We start from the raw sequence: 24,015 nt of genomic DNA, 5'->3' as shown, positions 1-24,015 counted from the left end.
GAATGACTTAATTAAAGCCCAGATTTGAATCCAACTGAAATGTTGTTGGGAAATCCAAAACACACAATGCATGTAAGAAAGAATGAAAAAACAAAAACAAACGTCTTGCAAGAGAAGGGAGTTTTGCATGGAAGAGTAAAAAATTGGAATTTGGTGGAATATTATGCAAGGAATCTTGCTACAGCGGACAAGGCAGCAGGATGGTGCAGTGGTTAATGCTGTTGACTCACAGCAAGGAGATTCCTGGCTTGAACCCAGCTGGGGTCTTTCTTTGAAGTTTTCATGTTCTTATGCATTTGGGGGTTTCCTCCAGATACCAGGACTTCCCACAGCCAAAACACATATGTTTACATGTAATTGGTGGATTCAAATTGGTTGTGGCTGTGAGGCAGATGAAGTGTATGCGTGTACCTTGTAGTGTGCAGTGTGCTATAAATGCTGGTACATTTACAAGGGTGTAAATTTTTCCACAGACTGACATCTGCTAACATTTTTGTTTAGTAAAAGTTTGCAAAGCTATTATTGTGGCGTTAGAGCAGAACATGTTAAATCAAAGGTGATATATCGACCAGGATCAGATGTTTTCTTGTCTAAAAATATCAAAACAGCCATTTGTTTCCACATAAATGAATGCATGTTCAGAGTTTGACACAATTTAAAATTATTCTTCTGAATATTACTAATTGCTCTATGTCGACCCAAACAGGCTAAGTTTAAGGTGTGGACCTACAAGCATTAAAAGGCAACCCATGCAATCGTTATGTAGAAACCTGAAGCCTGCCTTGCACAAGCACTGATAATGACATTTCAGTGAACCAGGAGACACCACGTCCTTGTCAGTAAACCTTTTAAAATCAAAGGAGAAGGTACAGATGTCATAGTGATATTTGGCAACACACAAACTGCCATTCAACCGTTTTATTTCTTCATGACCAGATTGCTGCAATGTTCCTTTTATCAGATAATCAATCAGACCCCCCCCCCAAAAAAAACAAAACAAACAAAACACAGCGTAGACTTTATATTGCTTAAAATGCAGCAGCAAATGATAACTCTGTTAGTTGAAGCCTGGACTAACTGCCCATTTGTTTTAGAATTACTGTCTCTTTACTGCTAGTGAGCAGCCTGACATCCTCAGGCAGGAAACAGTTCCCACTTCACCATAAAGGCAACAAAGCAACTGCAGAGCTCCTAAGTTTTGGGAACAACCTTTCTGAGGAAATTTGCTAAGTATCTTTTAATCTCTTTTAAACAATTATGGCTTCCTTTAAAATGTAACATTTTTATCCGAAACTGTTGAGTTTCTGTGTTATTTCTGAAGTTGCACTGTATTAAGGATTGTTATCATTTTCCTAGGAGTTAACACTTATGGTTTTTAAATCTTCTTTTGATCTCCTTTTTTCCTGGAGAAATGACTATATTTGTGCATTTATTATTTGCTTTAGAAATAAAAATGAGTTTGTCTTTAAATACCCATAAGACATTTTTAAATACTGGAGGATTAATGAAATAACATGTACAAAAGGAAATGGTACTAACAAAGAAGAAACATATGAACATATAACAGAGGCAGCCATGTAAAATAGGCCTTACATGGTCTAAAAATATCACTGATATTATCATGCTGTCTAACAGATGGAGACATGCCCACCCATGGTAGTGCATGGCAGTGTCTCTAGGAGAGACGTAAGGACATGACCAAAAAAAGGTTGACAGCTATATGCTGCCCTCTGCTGGTGGGCAAAACTCTCAACAAACTAAATGTGATCATCAAAATACAGTTTATCTATTCTTGTGAACGATTTTCAAGTTTCAGCTTTTTGAATGTTGCGCGTCATGTGTGTAACAGCAGACAGTTAATACAGGATGTATATAGGAATTTGTGACCAAACAAAACAAAACAAAACAAGAAAAAGGAGACTTGAATTATTATATATTTATTGAACAATGTTAAGCATGATAGGGCTCTCCATGTAGGAACTCTAATAATATAGTATAAAAAATTAAAAAAGTACAAATAACAAAGACAAGACAAGGCATTGTAAACAACATCCAGAATAAGAGAAAAACCCCATCTTGATGGCAGTTTTTCTCAGAATAAAGTTTTATAAAACACGTTTTTCTAATCATAATTATTACTGTTGTAGTTGCAAAATTATGCCTCAAACAGAGACTGATCGGAAGAAATCCCAACTATTGGGATGTAGCATTTCTTTTCTTCCTTTAGGGTTTTCTTTTTTTTAGCGTATTCCAACACAAAACACTGAAAAAGTCCATATACTTGTATTCATGAAGTACAAAATATGAAATGTACAGATAAAATGTAACATAACAAAAGCAGGCCAAAAGGCCTTTTACAGTTAAAATGGCCACATATGATTCTTCAAGTTAGACTGAAATGCAAAAGTGATGACAGACGAGTGGCCGATCCGACCCCTAACCCATGCTGCCTTAGGCCTGGATTGTGCTACACAAAATAAACATCCCTGACTGAATGAGGTCAGAACAAGGGCGTGTATACTGGATGGAGTACGGTGGAAGTTGCTACATGTAAATTGTCAGCATATGTCCATTATGAAGTGCATGATATACTGAACCTAGAACATGGAGGTGGCGATACAGTTAAGTCCTTCAGAAGGCTTGACTGATGTCGTCAAGCCCGTTTAAGCTTGTCAATGTGGAAGGTGAGTTTGAGGGCAGGGCCGAGCTTCAAACCCATGTATTTCATCATCATGTCGCTACGCAGCAACAGAAGGGCTTTCCCATCAATTTCCTGTAGCAGAGGAATCAGAGGAAAAGTAAACCTTTTTGTTTTTTCCTCTTTTAAACAGAGCTGCTCAAAAGTGATGAATAAAACTGACACGTTTGAAGCATTCACTATTCATTATACATTTATTCATGAATGAATGGATACGTACATGTTTTCTAAAAAGGTCAGCATGTGGGGCCAGAACTGGGTCGATATCCCTGATATACTGCATGACTTCATCTACTGTCCACAGGTTGGGATCCTGACCGCTGGGCCTGGGGCTCTCACGGAAACTACCCGGACCTGGGAGCAAATGTGCAAATACAGATTTATAAGACAGTTATTCACTGAGTAGTAAAAAGCCCAAAAAAACAAACATGTTTATCACTGTCCCAGTGCAGCGGTCTTTCGCACAGGCTCAACATCTGTTTTGACAATTGAGCTGAAATGATGGATCCTGAAAATGTAATGTACTCTTTTTTTTTGACAAAACTCTATTAAACTTTTTGCATTTGTGTGATTATAAATTTCAGTGTGTTTTTGGGCTACCACTACAAGGGTATTATTTTAACTCAAACACACAGGCTGCACAGGCAAACAGCAGTGAATGGAGTGTCACTGTCTACTACACATATTTCACCTACTATAAGATAACACTCAAATGCCACCATCTCTTCTTTCAACTGCTCCCTTTAGAGATCGCCACAGTGGATCCTCTGTATCACCTTATCCTTATTATCCTCCTCTGTCACACCAACCCTCTGCATGTCCTCCTTCACTATATCCACAAATCTTCTCCGTGGTCTTCCTGTTTTCCTCCTGCATGGCAGCTTCATATTCAGCATCCTTTCTCCTTTACATCAACTATCCCTCCTCTGCTCATCTCCAAAATATCTCAGTCTTGAGTCCCTTATCTCCTTACTGCTCAACCTGAGCTTCCCCTCTGATGTACTCCATTCTAACTCCCAATGAAAAACCTTCGCATCTTCAATTCTGCCACCTCCAGCTCTGTCCTCTCTTTTTGTTAGAGACTTCAAACTGCTATTAGCATTTGAATTGGGTCTTTCCAGTGAAATAAAAGTGGCATGAGTGGCATGAGTGGCACAGAGGGTAAGAAAATGCACTACTGATATCTGGCAAAGTAGCAATTTAGCCACTGAAGAGGCAGTTTCTGACCAAACTCTTCTCATGAACTCTTGAATGGACCTATACCATAGTGTAAGAGCAGCTTAAGTGCTTATTAAGGGCAAAATGCTGCTATATAAATACCACTGCAGTCACTCGTGTGTTTGGTTTCACTGATTGTCATTTTAAGGCAAATGTGAAGAGCCACTAATTACATGGCAGTGATGTAATTGCACCCGATCCTCCATCAATGATATACTCGCTCATCCAGCTCAGAGTCCCTTAGAACTCTCAGGTTAAGGTAACAAGTGAAGTAGTCAAAGGAGCTTGCAAAGAAAGGCGTCTGGACTTCTTTAAGTTACTTGAAGACGTTTCACCTCTCATCCGAGAAGCTTCTTCAGTTCTAAGGTCAAATGGTGGAGAGTCCCAGATATAAACCTAGTGGGAGTTTCCCCCCACAGAGGGACAAAAGGACCCCCTGATGATCCTCTAATCCCCTGAGCCAAGATGTGAAACTGGGTGTGGGTCCCAATCAGCCAGAGTTTCGGGTGTGTTCATTGTGAAACCTGGCCCCACCTTATCATGCGAATTCCTGAGGTCAGATGGCCCAGGATGTGAGTGGGCGTTAAGGCGTCTGGGAAGGGATCTCAAAACTGGATTATAGATGGCAGAGAGTTGGTGTCGTAAACCCCCGCCTCTGTTCAAAGATGGTCGCTCACAGTGGACATAGATGGCTTCTTTCACTCCTCTTTCAAACCATCTGTCCTCTCTGTCCAAAATGTGAACATTGGCATCCTCGAAAGAGTGACCTTTATCCTTAAGATGCAGATGGACAGCTGAGTCTTGTCCTGTGGAGGTGGCTCTTCTGTGTTGTGCCATGCGCTTGTGAAGTGGCTGTTTGGTCTCTCCAATGTAGAGGTCTGGGCATTCCTCGCTGCACTGTACCGCATACACCACATTGTTAAGTCTGTGTTTTGGCGTTTTGTCTTTCGGGTGAACCAGTTTTTGTCTGAGCGTGTTGCTGGGTCTGAAATACACTGGGATGTCGTGCTTGGAGAAAACTCTCCTGAGTTTTTCTGATACACCGGCTACATAGGGGATGACAATGTTGTTGCGTCTGTCTTTCTTATCCTCCCTCGCTGGTGTCTGATCTTCTTTTCTGTGCCTCTTTGCTGCCTCTTTGCTGACTTTAAGAACGCCCATTTAGGATAGCCGCACGTTTTGAGTGCTTTCTTTACATGTGTGTGAGGTCCTTTGACTACGATGACCTGGATGACTGAGAACCTTCACAGACATAACAAGTGAAGTGTTACGTTTTCTTGTCACTGTTTGGCTGTATTGCACAAACTAGTGAAAATGACCAAGATGACCTCGACTTGAGCACAGTTTTGATGAAGACTATTGGCGATCACTGTGTTTGACTGATGCTTCAGGACGAATACTGGTTCTTGTGAATTGTGAACTGACAGACAGACAATGAATGCCTCGGCATAATATGAGCTCATCTGTCATTAGGCAATATATGCTTTAAAAAACAAACAAACAACAAACTACAACATCAGAGGTCAAAGAACTACAACTGACTTCACTTCCTGTAATGCAGACACAAAAAGGGGGTAGTTCTAAACAAGTTTTACAAGATCTGCAGCACATTTCTACTGCGCTGAAGACATTTATGTATGTGTAAGTAAAGATAAAGCAGAGAAAAATTTACATATGCACTATATGGATAACCTTGACCTTGAGAACCCATGCAATGAAGCTCTCGGTGCACTTTTTGTGCTGACATTAATGACAGAGGAGGTTTGGAACTCTGCATATAATTGACTGTTACACACATTGCTCCTAAGTCCTCAGTGATCCCGCTTGATAGCTTTACTTGTCCTGCCACTCTGAGGCTGTTCTTAAACATTTCACATTTTTTTTGCAATAACACCACTTACAACTGACAGAGGCATATCTAGCAGGGAGGCATCCTCTGACAGCACCACGCTTGAATTTAGTGAATAACCTTAGTTAAAACCAAACTTACTGGATTGCATGTCACTATATTAGCATTTGCAGAAGTAATACATTCACACTTACAAATTTGTCGAAGCTTTTCATAGATACAATGTTGTTTCTTTTCCTACCTGTAGAGTTGTTATGATGCAGCAGTTTGGAGGAGGACCTCAGGCCAGAAGTCAGTCCTGTAGAGTTTTGGGAAAGGGGGCTCTTCTTTAAGTGCTCTGATGTGGCAACACTGTTCTCCATGAAGGACTCACCTGGGAACAAAGAACACAATTATACTAGTACCTAAAAAAAAAAAAGCAAAATAACAAAGAGGTCCCACAGCTAAACATCCAATGTAGTAAAAAAAAAGATAACAAGTAACAAAAAAGAGGCCCAACTGACAGCGTATTTGTCAGACACACTGCTTCGCAGCGATTTTGCAGTACCCCTCAGAGAATACCACGGTGATTTAACAGGGCTATGGCATTCTGTAAAAGTATAAGGGCACTTTGAAGGGGATATTACCCCTTTTACACATATATCTTCCAATATTACATTAACTTAATTAAAATTTAAGGAAATGGAAAGATGATTAAATGATTAACCTCCTGCCCCAGAATTTAATAGCATTCGCTCTTGAGCTCTGTTTAACTACCTCCTTTTAAATGATTACAGAAAGCTTTACTAGACAAGTCAGAGCACCCAGTTATTACAATTAAAATGTTTGACAGAAATATGATGCCGGATTCCACTTTGAATAGCCTCTGATACTAAATGATCGGAATCCTTTGATGTCAGCTTATTTCCAGTTATTTTTGCACACAAATAAAGAACAAAGAAAAATATGATTAAAGGCATTTTACAAAAGAGAAATTTACCAGAGGCAGAACATACACACAGTGATGCGAGAAAGAAAGTTTTTGTTAACACACACCTGAATGCTACAGACAAGCAAACTGCTAAAACTTCTGCCTTCTTGCTGAATGCTGATGATCAATAAATCAAAGGCATTTGATTAGCAACACTTGGCTGCTACTTAGCCTCTTAATTCCTATGGATGCAGTCAGGCTCTCCTCTGAAAAGGCTCCCTCTTTTAATACACAACTGTATTTGGTACCACCGTTTAGTAAGTTAAAATGTTCAACAAAGTGTGTGCCCACAATAAAAACAAATAGGTTCACAAATAATTTTTTACTGATCAATCCTCCAAAGAAACAGCCTAATTCTTTATTAGAGTGCAAACAACTACAGTGAGAACCTTCACAGACAACTCCAAAAAATGTGGTGCGAACATTTTAAAGCACGACTTTAAAGCCTAATATGGCTTTTTTCCCCTTTTTTCCTGAATAGTTGATACTACCTGTGTATCTATTATTTTCCTTAATTTCTGTTTGTCACCATGATGAATGCTAACATTAAACATGGTCAAACGTGGCCATGGCTTCACTTTGAACACACTGTTTCACACAGTTTTTTGCACTCTTTGATACTTGTGATGTCAAAGAGAGGAGATCTTAATAGCACACGGCTCTGGCTTACTGTACACCAGCCCCATCGACCTGCTATTCAAACCTTTTATTTGTAAAAGGCAGCCGACTTACAGAAGAAATTTGGCTTAAAGGGACACAAGCTACAAGGGCTAGTCTGAGATAGTACAGCTCTGTAGTTGATCCACTAAGGGCCGGTATAGTCCAAATTCAATAATAAAAGTATGGAGCAAATTAGCATGAGCCTCCTAAAGAGCAAGTAGATGAAAGTTAAATTATGCTTTTTGAGAAGCGATAAAAACATAATAATCTAATCTAAAATTATAATGATAAATCATTAATCATATATATACACAAACACACGCTGCTGTGAGGAAGCATGCACACTTGGTACCTATGCAGTGTGGTGGTCATTATTTAATGATCAACTTTATGTCAGTTAAAATGCAGTGCACACTGCAAACACCTCTATGCCTTATAAAGATCTCTCTCTCTATCTTTTTAAGAGATATATAATATATACAATAATATATACAGTTTTGTAAACTACGTACAAATTTACGTCACATTGTTCATTTCAGGTAGCTTTACATTCAGCACTGGCACATTTCACCATTTAAGCATTGAGTTATAATGGGAAGAAAAACTGACACAAGGGGGAGCACCAATATTACTTTACAGCAGCCACACAGAAAAGAGATTTTTTTTAACCAGCCTCATGATCTGGTGATCAGCCAATGCCAGCCCAGTATTGAGCTGATCAGTTATTTTAAAATGCCATTTAATGATCTACCAATACATATGTCACCTGACTAATAATATCACAGACTTTCATGGATAGACTAATATATATATTTTCCCTAGCTCTAAATAAAAGCAAAACAAATTCTATATGAATGGTAGTATGAGTAATAAGAACAGATTATGAATGGATGAAACAGATTACCATCAGTGGAGTGCCGTGGGATTTTTGGCAGTTTCGGAGACAGAGGATTGGTGAAGTCCTGAAGGAACCGCTTTGTGCTTCGTACTGGGACCGCTTTCAGACTGTCTCCAAAACTTCTCCTCTCTAAAAGAAGCACACATGGGTTGAAGAACAGCTGGAGGCTATTGTTCCATGTTAACTAAAAATCAAGAAGCTGGATGTGACAAAGATGCAACTCAGTGTACCAGAGCAGTGATATTTTAGATCTCTAACAATTACGCTGAATGTGTGTTACATAATTATCCTTCGTTTTAAGAAAAAAAAGAGAGCATATTTTAGGCCACATTGCCCAACCCTAGTTCTCTTCACTACCCCTGTCTTTGCAATTTCAACACATTACTTGCTTTCCACAATACAGCAAATAAGGATTCATTTTCTAGAAGCATATTGCCAACATCTCTGCATAAATAAGGCAGACACATAATAGTCTGCTGTTTCCTCTCACCTAAACCACTTAGAAAACGGTCTAAACCAGTCGTTTCCTACTAAGCTTAGCATATTTTTCCACCTGACACAAGAGCCCAATGACTATTATAAAACTTTAGCTGCCTTTTCATTAAATGTAGTAAAAGTGAGCAGAGTCTTTGACACTGGTACTTTTCAATGTAAGAGCATGGTTCTAACAGCTATGTTAAAATAAATTAACACTGTACACGTGAACACAGAGTGGGCAAACAGCGACCCTGACCTGTAGTGTACGTGTGACTGTCGTAGTGAAGACCGCCTCTGGCTACAGGCTGGCTGCCAAACAAAGGATCGCAGTGCAGGTTGTGGCAAAGTTTTTCCAGGAAGCGGAGGACATAGGTGACACTGCTGACAGTTGGCAGGGTCAAGGTGTGCTGCTGCTGGTCAAAAAAGGCTGGAAAAGACATGGTGGATATTAATTCAGCTGCTTCATTCAAGTGTAATTCAATAAACAGGCTGTGTTACAGATGTGAGTGAGCTTTCATGAATAAACAAAATCCGACCCACACAATCTGTGTAACATAACTCAAACAACAACAATAGAATCAGCCAAGTGGTTTGTTTTATTTTTTCGTACTTTGTTGGTTCTTGATGTTCTCGTGGATAAGTGAGCATTGCCACAGTAAATTCATAAGCACTAAATCAAAGAGAAGAAAGGGTGAAGAAAGTGAATTTGCTTTCAAATTAGACCAATACACACCTGAAATGACTTCTCCTCCTTGTCCAGATTTCAGGCAGGAGAAGACTGTGCCCTGGTTGTGAGCAGAGTCCACACAAGCTTGGACACACTGCTGAAGCACCGACGAGGCTCGGCCTGGCCCAAAGTGGTCTGGCAGCTGTTGGATACGCCGCTGGTCTAAATGGGGTCCCATCTTGCCGTACTTGTTTAGGTACACACAAACTAAAAGGCGAAAGGTATATGACCTTAAATGACACTGAATGAAAAAGTTGATGCAAAAAACCCCAAAAAGCAATGTGCATTATGTGTAGGCCTGTGGACGCTGTGTACCTGTGGGAGCCTGTAGTGCAGAATTAGGGATGGTAGCATTGTCCAGGGGCACAGTGCTGGTGTCAGGCTCTGGGGTACTGCTGGTGGGAGACGTGGGGACTGGATTAGGTACCACTCGTGGTTTTCTCTGTATGCAAATACACAAATTCAGAGCCATCAGTACATATATTTAGAAAAGCAAATAAAAGAACTGAGCTAAGTACATTTCTGTAAATGGTAATGGAAAACTAAACAAACATACAAACTGGATGCTGCAAACACTACCAATGACTGAGCACTGTGGTTTTGCAACTGTTTGCGCTTAATAAATGGATACCAGCTCAGTCCATCTTACCCAAAAACAACTATATCGTTTATAAAGACATAAATATGATGAAACCAAGGCTTTAAAAATTTTTTTATAGCATGTATGTTACAAATGAGCAGGCATGTTTAACTAGCTAGGAAACTTATGATAACAGAAACAGGAACGGGCTTTGTCAGATCAGAGGGTTAACTAAGGCTACGTTCACACTGCAGGTGTTAATGCTCAATTCCGATTTTTTGATCAAATCCGATTTTTTTGTCTGCTCGTTCACACTACAAATAAAATGCGACAGCAAACGCTCTCTAGTGTGAACGCTCAAAGCGGCCCGCATGCGCAAAAGAAGACGTCACACACAACGCGCTCTGTTTAGACCCAGAGCAAACAATATGGTTTGACTGATGGCCTTAATATAAAGACTTCGGACTTTAAGTTTCCCAATTTTTGCTTTAAGTTATTTTGTTATTTACATAATAATGTAAATAACCTAATAATTATCCTTATTGCTGTTTTAGAGAGGAGCGGTGCTTCAAAGGATAGCTGCAGATTTCTGTCAGAATCTGCTGATTATACAGTACAAATAAAATGTTCATGTTTCTCCAACGTTGTCTTCCCAGCAGTTTCACTGGATGGCCAGGAAGCGTTCGCGATGTCTTCTCGGGCGCTTCTCCGACGCTGATAATTGGCGTCTGTCTTGTGTCAGTGACGTAAAAGACGGATTTAATGCGACATGACCGTTCAAACAGCAGTCGCTTTCTAAAACATCGGATATGTATCGGATTCAGTACCACATCGGATTTGTGCCGTTCACACTGTCATACCATGATCGGATATGGGTCGCATAGGGTCAAACAAAAATCGTATTTGATGCGCTTTCGCCTGCAGTGTGAACGTAGCCTAACAGGTTAGTTTCTGGCTAAATAACTTAATAATCCAAATATAGTCAAAAAACACTGGACAAGCCTCCAATGATTTGCGCTCCAAGAATTATACTGCAGAAGTTTCCCTTTTCACATTTTCATCAGCATTTCTCAAGCAGGCAGCTGTTTATGTGACATGAAGTTGTCTAATGACAGCTGGGGTTCTTTTGTACTGGACAGTTACCTTGCTGCCAGGTTTCGGCCCTCTTTTCTTTGGGATCTTGATAGGTTCTGCCTGAGTCTGACCCTGCTGCAAAGTTATCCTCTGCGCCCAGTTGGCGGGCAGTCTGCCCCTGGTTCGCCCTGGGCCTGTCGCGGGCCGCCCTGGCCCAGCCATGGAATCCTCTAGCCAGCTAGCTCTCTTTGCCCACCCCAGCTGCAAACAAAGAGCAAAGGACACACAGTCAAATAGGGATGCCTCTTTTTTTAATAATGCCCCTCAAACACAAAACAACTAATCTGGGATGCCATTGTGAGCAGTCTCATAGTTTAATGTAAAGGTTGGTTAAAAATTCACTTACCCGTTACTTCTTTTATTAACAGGCTATAGAAATTCTTTCTACCACTTGGAATTCAATTGAAAGATTCAACAGCAACACGTTGTCTCAGAAACACTGTCCCTGCTACACCGGACAGAAACTATTTGTATACTATATGTAAGTGTCATAACTGCTTCACTATCACACAAAAGTAAAAAACTGTTTTTTCATGCCCACCTTACTGCCTGGTTTTGGTCCTCTCTTCTTGGGAATTTTGACGGGTTCCTGGACTTTTTCTGGCTGGATGCTCTGTGGTCCCAGTGTAGAGCCCTTCTGATTCCAGTGCCCTGTCACTTTGGTTTTCCTGCGGCCTGGCTTGCGTCCTCTCTGGCCTGGAGGCCTGCCCACCGTGGGGCTGGGATGCATGACTGGGCTCTCCACACTTCCGTCTGTCAATGCTCCAAGGCTTTTGGGCAGCACCACTGTAAGCGTAAAGAGAGAAAAGAAAATGGGAGAAGTTGAAAAGCTGCTTGGTATCGGCAGCAAAATTAATTAAGAGTTATTGCTCTGTGCCTCTCAGTTAGGTATTCACATCTTCCATATTCAGCCTACAATTTAGAAGTCTAAATCTAGAACGCCTTTTGTGGTTATGTTATGTGAACAACAAGGGCAACGTGTTCAGTCACAATCCTAAATCAACTTCACCAAACACCTGCTGTGCAATATGCACACAACATTGCCACATTGCAGAATGAGTCATGTGCTTGATGCATTCAAGTAGCCTTTGTGCTGTTGGCTGCAATGTCCTCACATGCTTCAAATTGAAGCCAAATAAGAAGCTGGCTGAGTCACGCACAGACATTAAGTACTCTCTGTGCATGGGGAAGGTACTTGGTTTTCTGATCTCTACTCTAAGACTTTCTGAAAAGCTAAAGGTAAAGCGTGTTATCTTCAATGGATGACAAAATCCAGATTGTTTACAACATCTGAACTTCTCTCAGTGGCACTAAAGCCAAGAAGGTCAAACTTTCTTAGCAACAAAATAGTTCTTTCTCAAACTATGTCCTTCAGTTATAAGCCCAAGGACACCACAGTGCAGTTCTCACACTCAAGCACTTGTTACAGTCTTAGGGAACAGGTAGCGAGCAAAAAAAAAGAAGAAAAAGAGAAGAGTGGTCGCATCAAAAAGTTCCCTTTTTAAGACTGAATTTAAACTTTCAGTCATTTTTTTCCCACACACAAACAAAATCAAAACTGCTGAGAAACTGACAGCAATTTGACTTTGCACTCTTTTCCAGTACGGCATCACCACTGAGTGGTAACCAAGCCTCTAATAACATTAAGCCACAGAAGAAGGAATACACACTCTTTTTGTTTGGTGCTCAAGGGCTGAGAAATTATTTTTGAACTGACTAATAAACAATCTACCAAAGATCCGGCTCATTCTTTGATCATGCCATAACTCTAAACCAAGTTCAATAAAATTCAGTGTGGCAGATTGCATAACTGTGTTGAAAGTCAAACAGAGACTTATTTTTAAATTTACATTTATTTTATATAAAGTATTTCCTGGGAAAATAACCAAGTCTGCCGATATGTTTAATAAAAGTGCTAATTCTGTTTATTAAACAAAATTAATTTTCATTTCATTGGTGTAGTGGAGTAGTATTTGATATGCCTCAAAATCTGATCAGATACAAATGATCTCTTTAGGCAGATCCCACTAAAAGTACAGGCAAGTAAAGTATATGCATCAATTTGGTGTTACATCATATATAACATAATGAAATCACACAATCAGGCGTTATCTTTGTAAACTGTTATCCACTGTACGCCGCAAAATGAAGATCAAGAAAAAGCAAAAGAAAGACTAAAAGCTATCAGGTAGCAACTGAAAGAAGAAAAATAAGCAGTTGTTAAAGACAGAGGTTACGAAAGTTGGTTACCTCTTCTTCTACCTTTAAGACTCTGCTGGCCAGAAAAAAACAAGAAGCAACATAGAAAAAGCACAAGAATTAAAACGCAAATGAAGAAGCAAGCTGCTGCAAAAATGTATCTCCAGAATATGAACACACGGCCCTTCACTCCTGAATGTGAAGCACTTCTGAAATCACGTAATCCCCAGAGAACAGGCGCATGTTAAAAACATTAACAGAGGGTCTCTACTAAACACAAGAAAACAACCAAGCAGTCCGTGTACTTTACATAAGCCATTACAGCTGGCAAAACTTCAAGAATGTGTGCATGCAAAAACAACCGCACAGAAAAACAGAGCCACAGTATAGTCGGAATATCTGGCTTCATATGCACCTGCGATTTAAAACACGCTTTCACACACACTGCACAACCTAAAGTGCGCTGGTATTCATCCTGGATCAGCTGGGGACAGATTTACGAGAGGAGCGGCCACATTCATTAACACAGGTCTGTATTTATTAAACACGTTCACACAAACAGACCAATCAATGCAACACACAGTCTGCAGGCTACTGCTACGTTTCACAGAGAAGTCACAGAGAAGCTAAAGAGAAAAAAAGAGGGAAGGAAAACAAACAAAAAAAACAAGACAGCTGATTGATCCTAAACAGATTGAACAAATCCTAGATAATATGTTTAACGGTGTAAAGAGATTGAGGTTACAATCAATTGCACTGCTTGTAAATACAGCCAAGCAAGCGCTTAACAAGCAAACCCTTGTTTTTTTCTTTATCCCATGAGTGCACTGAGTTCACCGAGTTCATAAAGCCACCACTACCAGCTTCATATTACAGCAACATAACTTCTCAAGCGCTTTTGATCTAACACTCGCTCTATGGCTGCATTTCAGTAATTTCATTCATTTACTCACCGTCTGTCTCAAACGAAAGTCAAAAGTGTCTGATTGTCAGCACAGCTGTCCTCAAATTCACCCTCTCCTCCTGCCCTGTCCTCCTCTCCCACTCTTCCTCTGACTCCTCCTTTTCTCCCTTTTTCCTCCCTTCTCTTCCTTTCTCCTCCCACATGTACTGACAATGTAAACAATCCACTTTTCACAGCATATGTCTGTCCTTTCTCTTGATTTCTGCCTCTTTAATCTTTCCAAGGTGTCTAATCAGACTTCGACAGCCAGTGTGCCAATGAGAGGCCTGTGGAGGGGCACACAGACTCATTTCACTCGCGTCATGCCCTGATTCTGCTAACTGGGCAAGTGCCAGGCCTACATAAAACACTAGCAGGCTACAAAGACATATCCTCCATTTCCCTCCCTCAATCGGCTCCTTCACATATTGTGGATTCTACACACAAGGACAGCTGACCCTGTGGCTGATAACCCTTGTAAGCAACTTCTACCTTCTGTGGTTCTTCTGTAACACATTTCCAGCTTTGAGTCTGGCTTTTATTCCTGATGTTAAACAAGTTAAGACAGCTACAATGTCTGAAATATAACTGCTTTACAAGAGCAATGATTTTTTACCACAAGTCACAAAGGAAGCAATATATCACAAAGAACTGCTGCATTGTAAACAGTCTTCTAAAAGAGAAGTAAAAACCGCAGGCATGCCTACTTCAACATTTACAAACCAAACTGAATACAAATAGACACTGAGAGCCAACTTTGCACTTAAAAAACCCCATGCAAATAGGAAGGAAATTTTTAACAACACTTTAACCATATGCAGTGTAAATGTGGACATACAGCAGATGGACAAAATAAAAGCAGAAATCTCATAGTGTAGTGAAATCTAATCCATGAGTCAGGAATAAATAATGCCTTTATCAGGAGTTATAATTTTTTTCCAGACTTAGTTCATCAACACATCTGTGGCTAAGTTGATATCCATATAATTTCTGCACATAAAAAAACCTTTTAAAGTAAAATAATGCAATTTGAACACCCAGCCGTGATTATTTTCATTTTATTTTGGAATTACAATTTTGGTGTTACAATGCAAAGATAATCAGAACCTCTAAGGAAGTAAAAGCCGTTTTTGGAGTAGAGCCGGCAAAAGCTTTGTCTGCCGTCATTCTCCAAAGCTTCTGTGCAATCCCTAGAGGCCCCATCTGTACCCGTCAACCTCACATGCACCAGGTAGGGACTAGCAGTTGCTCTTGCATGACAAGCTTTGCAGTCAAAAACACCCTTTAGTCCAGGACCAGGGCTGCCCATTCGATAACTAATTTTAATCTTGATTGTGACGTTAGCTTCCCACATGTAAATGGACATTAACCAAGAAAGAAAGCAGCAAATGCTGTACAACACAACTATATTATTCAACCACCTGAAAACAAGACAAACTGCAGTATAATTAATGCATGAAGGACTAGAGAAACAATGCAATGATTATTAAAATCAATCATCCAACATCAGACAGCACATGCGTACTAGGTGTCACTAAGATGCACTAGAATCACTGACACTGTTTCCAAAGATATGTGTCCAAAATATGTGGCGAGTAGAGAAAGGTTTCAGGAAAATAGTCAAATTACTGGACAAAAGATATATTATCAAAGTGAAAATACCTGCATTATGTGCAAAACATTACAGGGGAAATTTAGAGGAACACAAGGCTACTAAGTACTATGAGTTTAATTCACATCCATTTTGTAGATACAATGAAAGGTGTGATAGACTTTATATTTAGTTTCTAGGAAGTGCACTTTGATCAGGTAAAAAAAAAACCCCAGAACCTATTTCAAAACCTTATTTAATTAAAATTAAATAATTTAATCTGCAACCCTACAGGAAATGATACTAGAAAATAGGGCTGGGCGATATGGCCTAAAATCCATATCGCAATATAATTTGAAGCACATGCGGTAACGATATATATCGCGATATATTCTTTTCTTCTGTATAACGTATTTTCCACACTATAAGGCACACTTAAAATCCTTTAATTTTCTCAAAAATCGAGAGTGTGCCTTATGTATGAATTCTGGTTGTGCTTACTGACCTTGAACTGATTTGGGCGTGCAGAAATCTGTTAAAAATGTTTTAGTACAACTTTGGTAAGCCGCACTGCTTGATGGATTGTCAGAGCATTACGGCTGCCGTAGTGAGGAGCTTCACGGAGTAATCTGGGTCCAAAACTCTGTCCATTTCAGGTCCCAAAGTCAAACGAACACAGAGTTAAAAACGGTCTAAATTCTTTCACCTTTAATAAAATCAGCACCGTTGCTGCTTTACCAAGTGTAACAATTAAGTTTAACATCCAAGCATCCATGAAAACAGAATTTATTAAATTTAACGGAGTTACAAGTTAACAGGAAGTTAGCTCGCTAGTTTCCACCTAAACATGACATACCATGTTCTGACTGAGAGATTTCTGAAACTAATTAAAACGTACAGCTCTGCTACCACTTCCAACATAAATGAAGAGAGAAAACTAAACAGCAGTGGCGTTTGCAGGGTTACTGAAGTTAGACTATCTGGTATATAATGTTTTGCTACATGATTGCTAGCAACACAGCTATGTTAGCATAACATTAGCACAGTGAAGCTGGAGGATGAACGTCAACTAGGGCTGGGCGATATGACCCAAAATTCATATCTCGATATTTTTTAGCTGGATGGCGATATAAGATATATATCTCGATATTTTTTTTTTAAAGCCATAAGTTAAGAACAAAAAGAGAGTTCTTAGTCACACTGTGTCCCAGATGTCACACGGGCACTTTTATTTACATACAGCGTAGATGTACATGAAGAAATTACTCAAAAATAAATTATCAGCATTTATTAAATAATCATGGTCCATAAATAAAAGAAAACAATGTTGTTTTTGTGCATAACAAAAAGCTCACAATTGTGCAGTCAAAATGTAAACTAATAGACGCTGAGCATAATAACAAAGAGACAGATTTCACAGCTGCACCACGTCTCTGAACAGGTGCCATTTGTGGTCCTTATACACACACAGTACGGTAATATTACGTTGAAGCACAGTACGTATCACTCCGCGAGGCTCCTCCCCGGTAGCCGTAATCCTCCGATAATCCATCAAGCGGTGCAGCTCCGTAGCTTAGCAAAGTCATATTAAAACATTTTTTGACAGATTGATGAGCGCTGTGTACCACATAAAATCGGTTCGCGGTCAGTAAGCACAACCAGAATTAATACATAAGGTGCACTGTCGAGTTTTGAGAAAATGAAAGGATTTTAGGCCGTGCAGCCCCTCCGGGCTGCATGTCGTTAGCGCGGTTAGCTCGTTAGCGCAGTTAGCTCGCTAACACGTTGACGCCGTCCAGCCCCACGCACGGGGCGATCTGCAGTAACTCGATAACTGAGATTTTCCGCTTTCATCTTGTCATTGCCTGCAGGTGAAGCTATGGGGGAGGCGGAGTTGTGTTCAGTGAAGGAGAGGCGAGGCCGAGTAACGTTGCGTAGAGACAAAAGTGGACGAAAGAGAGGCAAACCTGCGGCTCCACAAGTATAATTATAACGTAACATAGACTATATCGATATAAACGATATTGTCACATCTTATATCTCGTATGAAAATATATCGATATTTTTAAAAAACTCGACATATCGCCCAGCCCTAACGTCACACCACAGCCGCCCTATCACATGACGCATACTGCTCCAACGTGCTAAGGTCACGAGCTGGGTTTTGTGAGGCGCTTTTGTGATATTTAATGGATCGGATTACATTTTTTATTTCTCTCTGATATCCGATCCAGTAATTTATGTCAGTATCAGACCGATACCGATACGTAATATCGGATCGGTCTATCCCTAATAGATACCATTAGTTATTTTCAATGATGGAACACTTGCTCAGGATAGAGATAACTCAAGCTCTGATCACCGTTTTAGAAGATCACCAATATTATAGTACATGCCAAACTTTAAAGCCACTATACTGCAGCAGAAATAGAAAGAAGACTTAGACGCAAAATACAGAGAAAGTCAAACTCAAGTTATATACACTCTTAGCTATCACTGTATTTATGAGGTTCATACCTTTCGTGCCAGGTGGCTGAAGATTGTCTCCAGTGAGGGCGCACCAGCCAACAGGGAAGATGTCCCTTGAGTCATAGCGGCAGTAGTAATCAAAGGCTCCTCGCCAGCCATCAAAGGTGACCAGCACCTCAACACCACGCAATGCACCTACTGTCGCTGGGCAGATAAAGTGGGGATTTTTCCGGTCTACAGCCTCCAGCTTCATCCCCACTTGGAAGGAGTTCTGCTCTGGGGCGGGAGGCTCCTGCTGGGGAATATGGAGTGAAAGAAAAGGGTCAAATATGGTAGTTATCAAACAGTCAAACCATGTGATAGATGTTCTTATTGTGTCATACATCAGAAGAGTTGGCCATCTTTGTGAATGCTGAGCTTTTTGAGCTTGTGAGCCTTGTACAGGTACCTTGTGAAAGATGCGAGAGGGAGCCATCTCTGCTCCATTTAGTGTTTTCAGAAGGAACATGGGCCAGGAGGACGCATTGAGTCGAAAACCTGAATAAGGACACAAATATTCTCATTACGACACCAGCTTCAAAATGAAAAGGTTGAATCACCATGAATCAAACAATGAATCATGAAATTATTAATTAAATTAAGCAAGTGTGAAAAGAATCATTCATTATGATCAAGGATAATCACTACGAAAGTAGTAGGCAGTGTTAATTTTGACAGCAAATTTTGATTCAGTTTTAGTCATGGTCTTTTAACTAAAACGTCATTTAGTTTTAGTCCTATTTATGCATCTAAAGTCATTTAGTTTAAGTCAACCACGTATTAAAAGAGTACCATAGACTAAATCTGAAGTTGGTTCAGTTGACTAAAATATAAAGTGTAAAAGTTTGCCATGTTCTTAACCGCTCAAAGTTGCTCCACACGCTGATTTTTAAAGGAGAATTTTAAAAAGTGAACTGTTTTACTCCTCTCTTCCTTCCTCACTTTGACATTTTGTTTCTTTCATGAGAATCATGGAGCACGGGATTCTCCCCAACCACCCACCCACCCACACGTCTGGGTTTGCTATCCTCGGGACATCCCATATGCACAATGCTTTCCCTAGCTGCTTACCATAACCCTAACCAACAAAAATGAATGCCTAACCCTTACCCTAAACTTAACCATAACCCAAATGTAACCCTGACACTAAAACCACATTTTGAGTGTGAAAAATGCCTTTAATCCCGTAGGGACCTGGATTTTGGTCCACATGAGGGCTGTTGGTCCCCACCAGTATAGTAAATTTCAGATTTCAGTCCGCACCAAGACAGTAAGAACCCGCACACCAGACCTCTGCCCACTAATACTGCCTACGGTATTAGTCCCTGTCCTCTTCCTATGTTTCCACTGACACACACTGTTGGCACACTGTGGCGAGATACGCATGACAAAGTCTCTCTTTATTAAATTGGCAAAGAGTGTCGTAGTGCTTTTGGAGTTCTTGAATGTGTGTGGGTTAGGGTTCAGGATTAAGAAAGAGAGAGACAGACAGACAGACACACACACACACACAAGCCCGTTCAGCTTTCTTAGTGAGGACCTTCATTGACATAATGGTTTCCCTAGCCCCTTACACTAACCCTAACCATTAAAAATGAATGCCTAACCCTAACCATTACTCTAAACCCAACCATAACCTAATTGTAACCCTGACACTAAAACCACATTTTGAGCCTCAAAAAGGCCTTCAAACTTGTGAGGACTGGTGAATGTGTCCTCACAAGTGACTGTTGGTTCTCACAAGTACAGTAGAACGCAGATTTCGGTCCTCACAAAGGTAGCTAGACAGAAAAATCTAGAATCTAGATCGAATCAGAAGAAAATCACTTCTGATTGGATCACTTCCAAACTAGTCCCGCCTATCTACACATCTTAATTAGCCCTGATTGGATCTTGTCTCTTGTCTCTCCAAAGTGTCAATACATGTCATCATAGTTTTGGTCCTCATGCATTAATTTTTATTTAGTTATCTTCTTGTTTTGGGGGGAAAAACAGTCATTGATGAAAACTGTCTCTAAGCTCTTTTTAATTCATCATAATTCGACTCCATTTCTGCTCTGTCACTTTCTCAGAGCAGAGATAACAGTAGAGTTTGTGAAGTTAATTCATGACTGTGTGAAAATGCAAAGATGCTCATGTGTGGTTGTGCTTGTGTCCTCACCAAGTGGTGGCTGCAGCATGCCTCCGTTTTTTTCACAGCTGCCGATAGGCTGGATCTCTGAGGAATCCACCAGACGCCAGAAGTCGTTTTTGTTGTCAGACCCATCCAGGCGCAGCCGCAGCCGCGAACCCGTCAAGCCCACCACTGTGGCGATGCAGGTAGACGTGGTGTTTCGCGGGTCCTGAGCCTCCAGTTTCATGCCTGCCTTGAACTCGTTTACGGGAGGTGTTAGGCTCTGGACAGTGATGATAGTAAAAATATGGAGAAAAAAAAGAAAAAGGAATGAAGACCTATAAAAATGACACTTTGCAATCAGCCATGAATCTACATACCTGTCTGAAACATGAGGCAGGGGCAGCAATAGTGTCTGTCTCTTTCAGGTATTTCTCCCAACTGAAGTGCCCTGCAGAATAACAGGAAACTTTAATACATCTTTTTCCAGTCACGCACACTGCCACATTTGTTACATTGTATGTACAAGATTTACATTTTATATATATATATATATATATATATATATATATATATATATATATATATATATATATATATATATATATATTTGTATTTATGTAACAAATTGTCTGAATAGTTAATAAAAATACTGAGAAAAAACAGTATCACATTGTTTTTGCTTACATTTGGTGAACAATTACTTCATCTACCATTGCGTTATATACCTTGGTACTGTGAGGGCACGCGGGAAGGCCGTCCACTCCTAGCATGCTTAATCCTTCGGGCATCTTTCCACTCTATCGCTAGAAGGGCCAAGAAAGGCAAGAAAATCCTTTAACTATGGGTAATCTTCTCATCAGTCAACACGTTGCAATACCTGGCAAAAATCACTGCTCCAGGCAATGTCAGGAATTAGAGGACTATTACAACATAACATACATTTTCAGGGGATAAAAGATGACACGCTACATATTTCTAGCTTCACCTACAATCTAGAAATAATACAACATGTTAAAAATATATTAATCATAAAACAAACTCACCTTTTTGTGGTACAGGTTTCCTCATGCTCCAACAATACTGACCAACTAACAAAACAAAAGTGGCCTCCACTGTAAAGGCAATAAAACACACAAAAACTGAGTTAAAGCTTAGTCACGCATGTTTGTGGCAATTTTTTCCTTTATCGATTTAAAAATAGAGTCACATTCGAAACATTAACACACACACACACACAAAATGTCACCTTGAAGTCTGGAGACAGTTGGGCATAAAGCAGCTAACATGATGCTTTTGATACAACACTGCAGCATCAAACTTCAATAAATTCATTTACACACGTTGGATTTGAAATTTTCAGCCAGTTTAAATGGAACTGTGTTATTCTAGTGTCTTTACCTCACAAAAGAAACACCTTGAGGCAAGTGAACTAGTTTACAAGCACTGTGAAAAAATATATTGTTTTTAACCTGTTAACTTGTGTTTCATTTTCTCAAGTGCAACATTTTGTTTCTGAAATGACCAGAAATAAACAGGAAATTCCAGGATTTCTCTTCAGTAAGGAAAAACAGACTTGTAACCTTTACTGCGCACCACTCTATTAAGCATAGACATTCCCCAAAAAACTAAATTATACTAACAGATGGCGGAATATTTCTAAAATCATAGATAATTAAGGCCATCAAAATGCACAACTCTTAATTTACATCACTGACAAAGAACCAATCACACTAATATATTCTATAATATATTCTTGAGGCCAAAGGCTCAGCTACTACATATAAAATGTACTATTGTTATTCAAAGGCAACAGAGAACTGGAGACTTTACTAAAGCTTACTTGTCTTCTCAGGGGTTCATCACAAAGATCAAAAGTGCACTGCATGTGGACTTGTGGAGTTTTTCACATGTTACACATACATTGTGAGATCATAATGAATAACTTTCTTGAGATATTGACTGCTTATGTAAGAGATTTATCCCAAAAAATGACACCGGTCTCTCAGTTAAAGCAGCAGAAATAGCACCCAGGGATGACTTTCTATTCAACTTTGATCAAATAATTTAATAATTAATTTAAAAAAAACAACTAGTATTGATTACAGAAAATTGGTTTATTGCCCATAACATAAAGCATACTGTCTTGAATGCTCATGAATGTCTCGCCGTCTGTCAGCAGGCCAAGGTTACGGCAAGAGCAACATGTTTTAAGGCTCAGTGACCCCTGTTACCTAACCCCGGCTCACAAACACTACAAACCAGACACAACACACAGGTCAGCAGGTCAACGGATATAAACAAGTGCTTCAAGTGGCTGCTTCTGCAGTTTCCCCACACCCCACTGCGACATTTATTACCACAAAGTAATCAAACAAGGCCGATATTTAAGTAGTTTTAGCCAGAAATGTGAGGACGTTAGTAACAGTCGCAACGCAGATGTTAACCATCTGCCAAACATTTGAATTTGCTGAGGAAAAATATTCCCGCTTTATTATGAGGGCTGTTATAAATTAACCGAGCTTGCGTGGAAAATGTAAAAGAGCAAAGGCAGAGCATCCACAGTGTCGCTTAAACCAGATATGGGCTGTTCATATTATAAACGCGCCTACCTTATAACTTCATAACCGTTTTGCTGCGTTTCTCCTTATCGGATGAGCTCCTTTTCAATAGAAGTGCGCCTTTTTCCGCCGCCAAAGGGGGGACGGCTCCCAAATTAAAGCGACCGGCTCCCTGTTTTTCGGGCTGAAAAAAAGTGACAGGAGGACTGGCATCAGTGATCGGCAGCAGCACATCCCTCCTGTTGCAAACTCCAGGGAGTAACAGTTGTTTCACACATAAATGGAGTTCCTAACTTTATATTCAGAAACAAAACATCACCGGCTACATTGGAGAAATTTACTGAGCTTCATTCAAAACACAAAGCCAGCACATGGGACCCTCTTCCCCGCCCTCTCCTACGCTTTATTTCCATGAATACTCATTTACATGACAGCAGCGTTAACTGTATTAATCAGGAGTTTAACAGCAACCCCTGCTGCACAAGCCTCTCCAAACACCACTGAATGAAAGTCAAACATGCATGAAGCCAGTGCAGACATCTCATCCAGCAGGCTATGCTACGCACGGCTTCACAGACATGCCCACGGATTTAGCGTGCTAGCTTAGCATGCTAGGTGGCACGCTAGTTCGCCGACCTGATTATAAATATTAGCATTAGCAAAACGGGAGCGTACCAGCACTGTGAGGTTAGTTAGCGGTCATTTCGGCTCAGCGCTGAAGTCGAGCCTTAACGGAGATGCCGCTCGGTGTATCCGAGGATGTTTACCTTGCTTTGTAACGTGTGTATTTGTTTCTAGCGCTTTTGTGGGTCCGCCATTTTTTCCCTACACGATGAGGAGGGGTGTTTTGCCAACATTTCTTGTCTGGCAGACAGTCCGGCAGACGGGC

The 24,015-nt window shown here is 40.2% G+C and overlaps 1 protein-coding gene across 4 annotated transcripts; it reads right to left on the bottom strand.

The window, feature by feature from the left end:
- Positions 1–1,921: 1,921 nt before the first annotated feature.
- Positions 1,922–24,015, bottom strand: LOC146564054 (polycomb protein SCMH1). 4 transcript variants are annotated; one of them, XM_085291509.1, is made up of 17 exons: positions 23,894–24,015; positions 23,178–23,310; positions 21,612–21,680; positions 21,294–21,371; positions 20,946–21,016; positions 20,614–20,848; positions 18,862–18,950; positions 18,462–18,708; positions 11,753–11,997; positions 11,221–11,412; positions 9,813–9,939; positions 9,504–9,704; positions 9,027–9,197; positions 8,300–8,422; positions 6,007–6,138; positions 2,919–3,052; positions 1,922–2,773 (listed from the first exon to the last, which is right to left on the bottom strand). In XM_085291509.1, the coding sequence occupies exons 3-17, from the start codon at positions 21,634–21,636 to the stop codon at positions 2,654–2,656; spliced, it is 2,190 nt and encodes a 729-aa protein (XP_085147635.1). In that variant the 5' UTR covers positions 21,637–21,680; positions 23,178–23,310; positions 23,894–24,015; the 3' UTR covers positions 1,922–2,653. The 4 variants fall into 4 exon arrangements, with proteins under 4 accessions (XP_085147635.1, XP_085147634.1, XP_085147637.1 ...); XM_085291508.1 differs by having other exon boundaries at positions 23,802–23,959; XM_085291511.1 differs by having other exon boundaries at positions 18,462–18,705; positions 23,802–23,959.

This window comes from Mchenga conophoros, linkage group LG11 (genome assembly GCF_057382185.1).
Source record: "Mchenga conophoros isolate Kocher_MC1m ecotype Shallow Benthic linkage group LG11, M_conophoros_male_GT1.1, whole genome shotgun sequence".
Classification (NCBI taxonomy): Eukaryota; Metazoa; Chordata; class Actinopteri; order Cichliformes; family Cichlidae; genus Mchenga; species Mchenga conophoros.
Note: the sequence above shows the minus strand (reverse complement) of the source record. Positions and strands in the feature narration are given on the sequence as shown.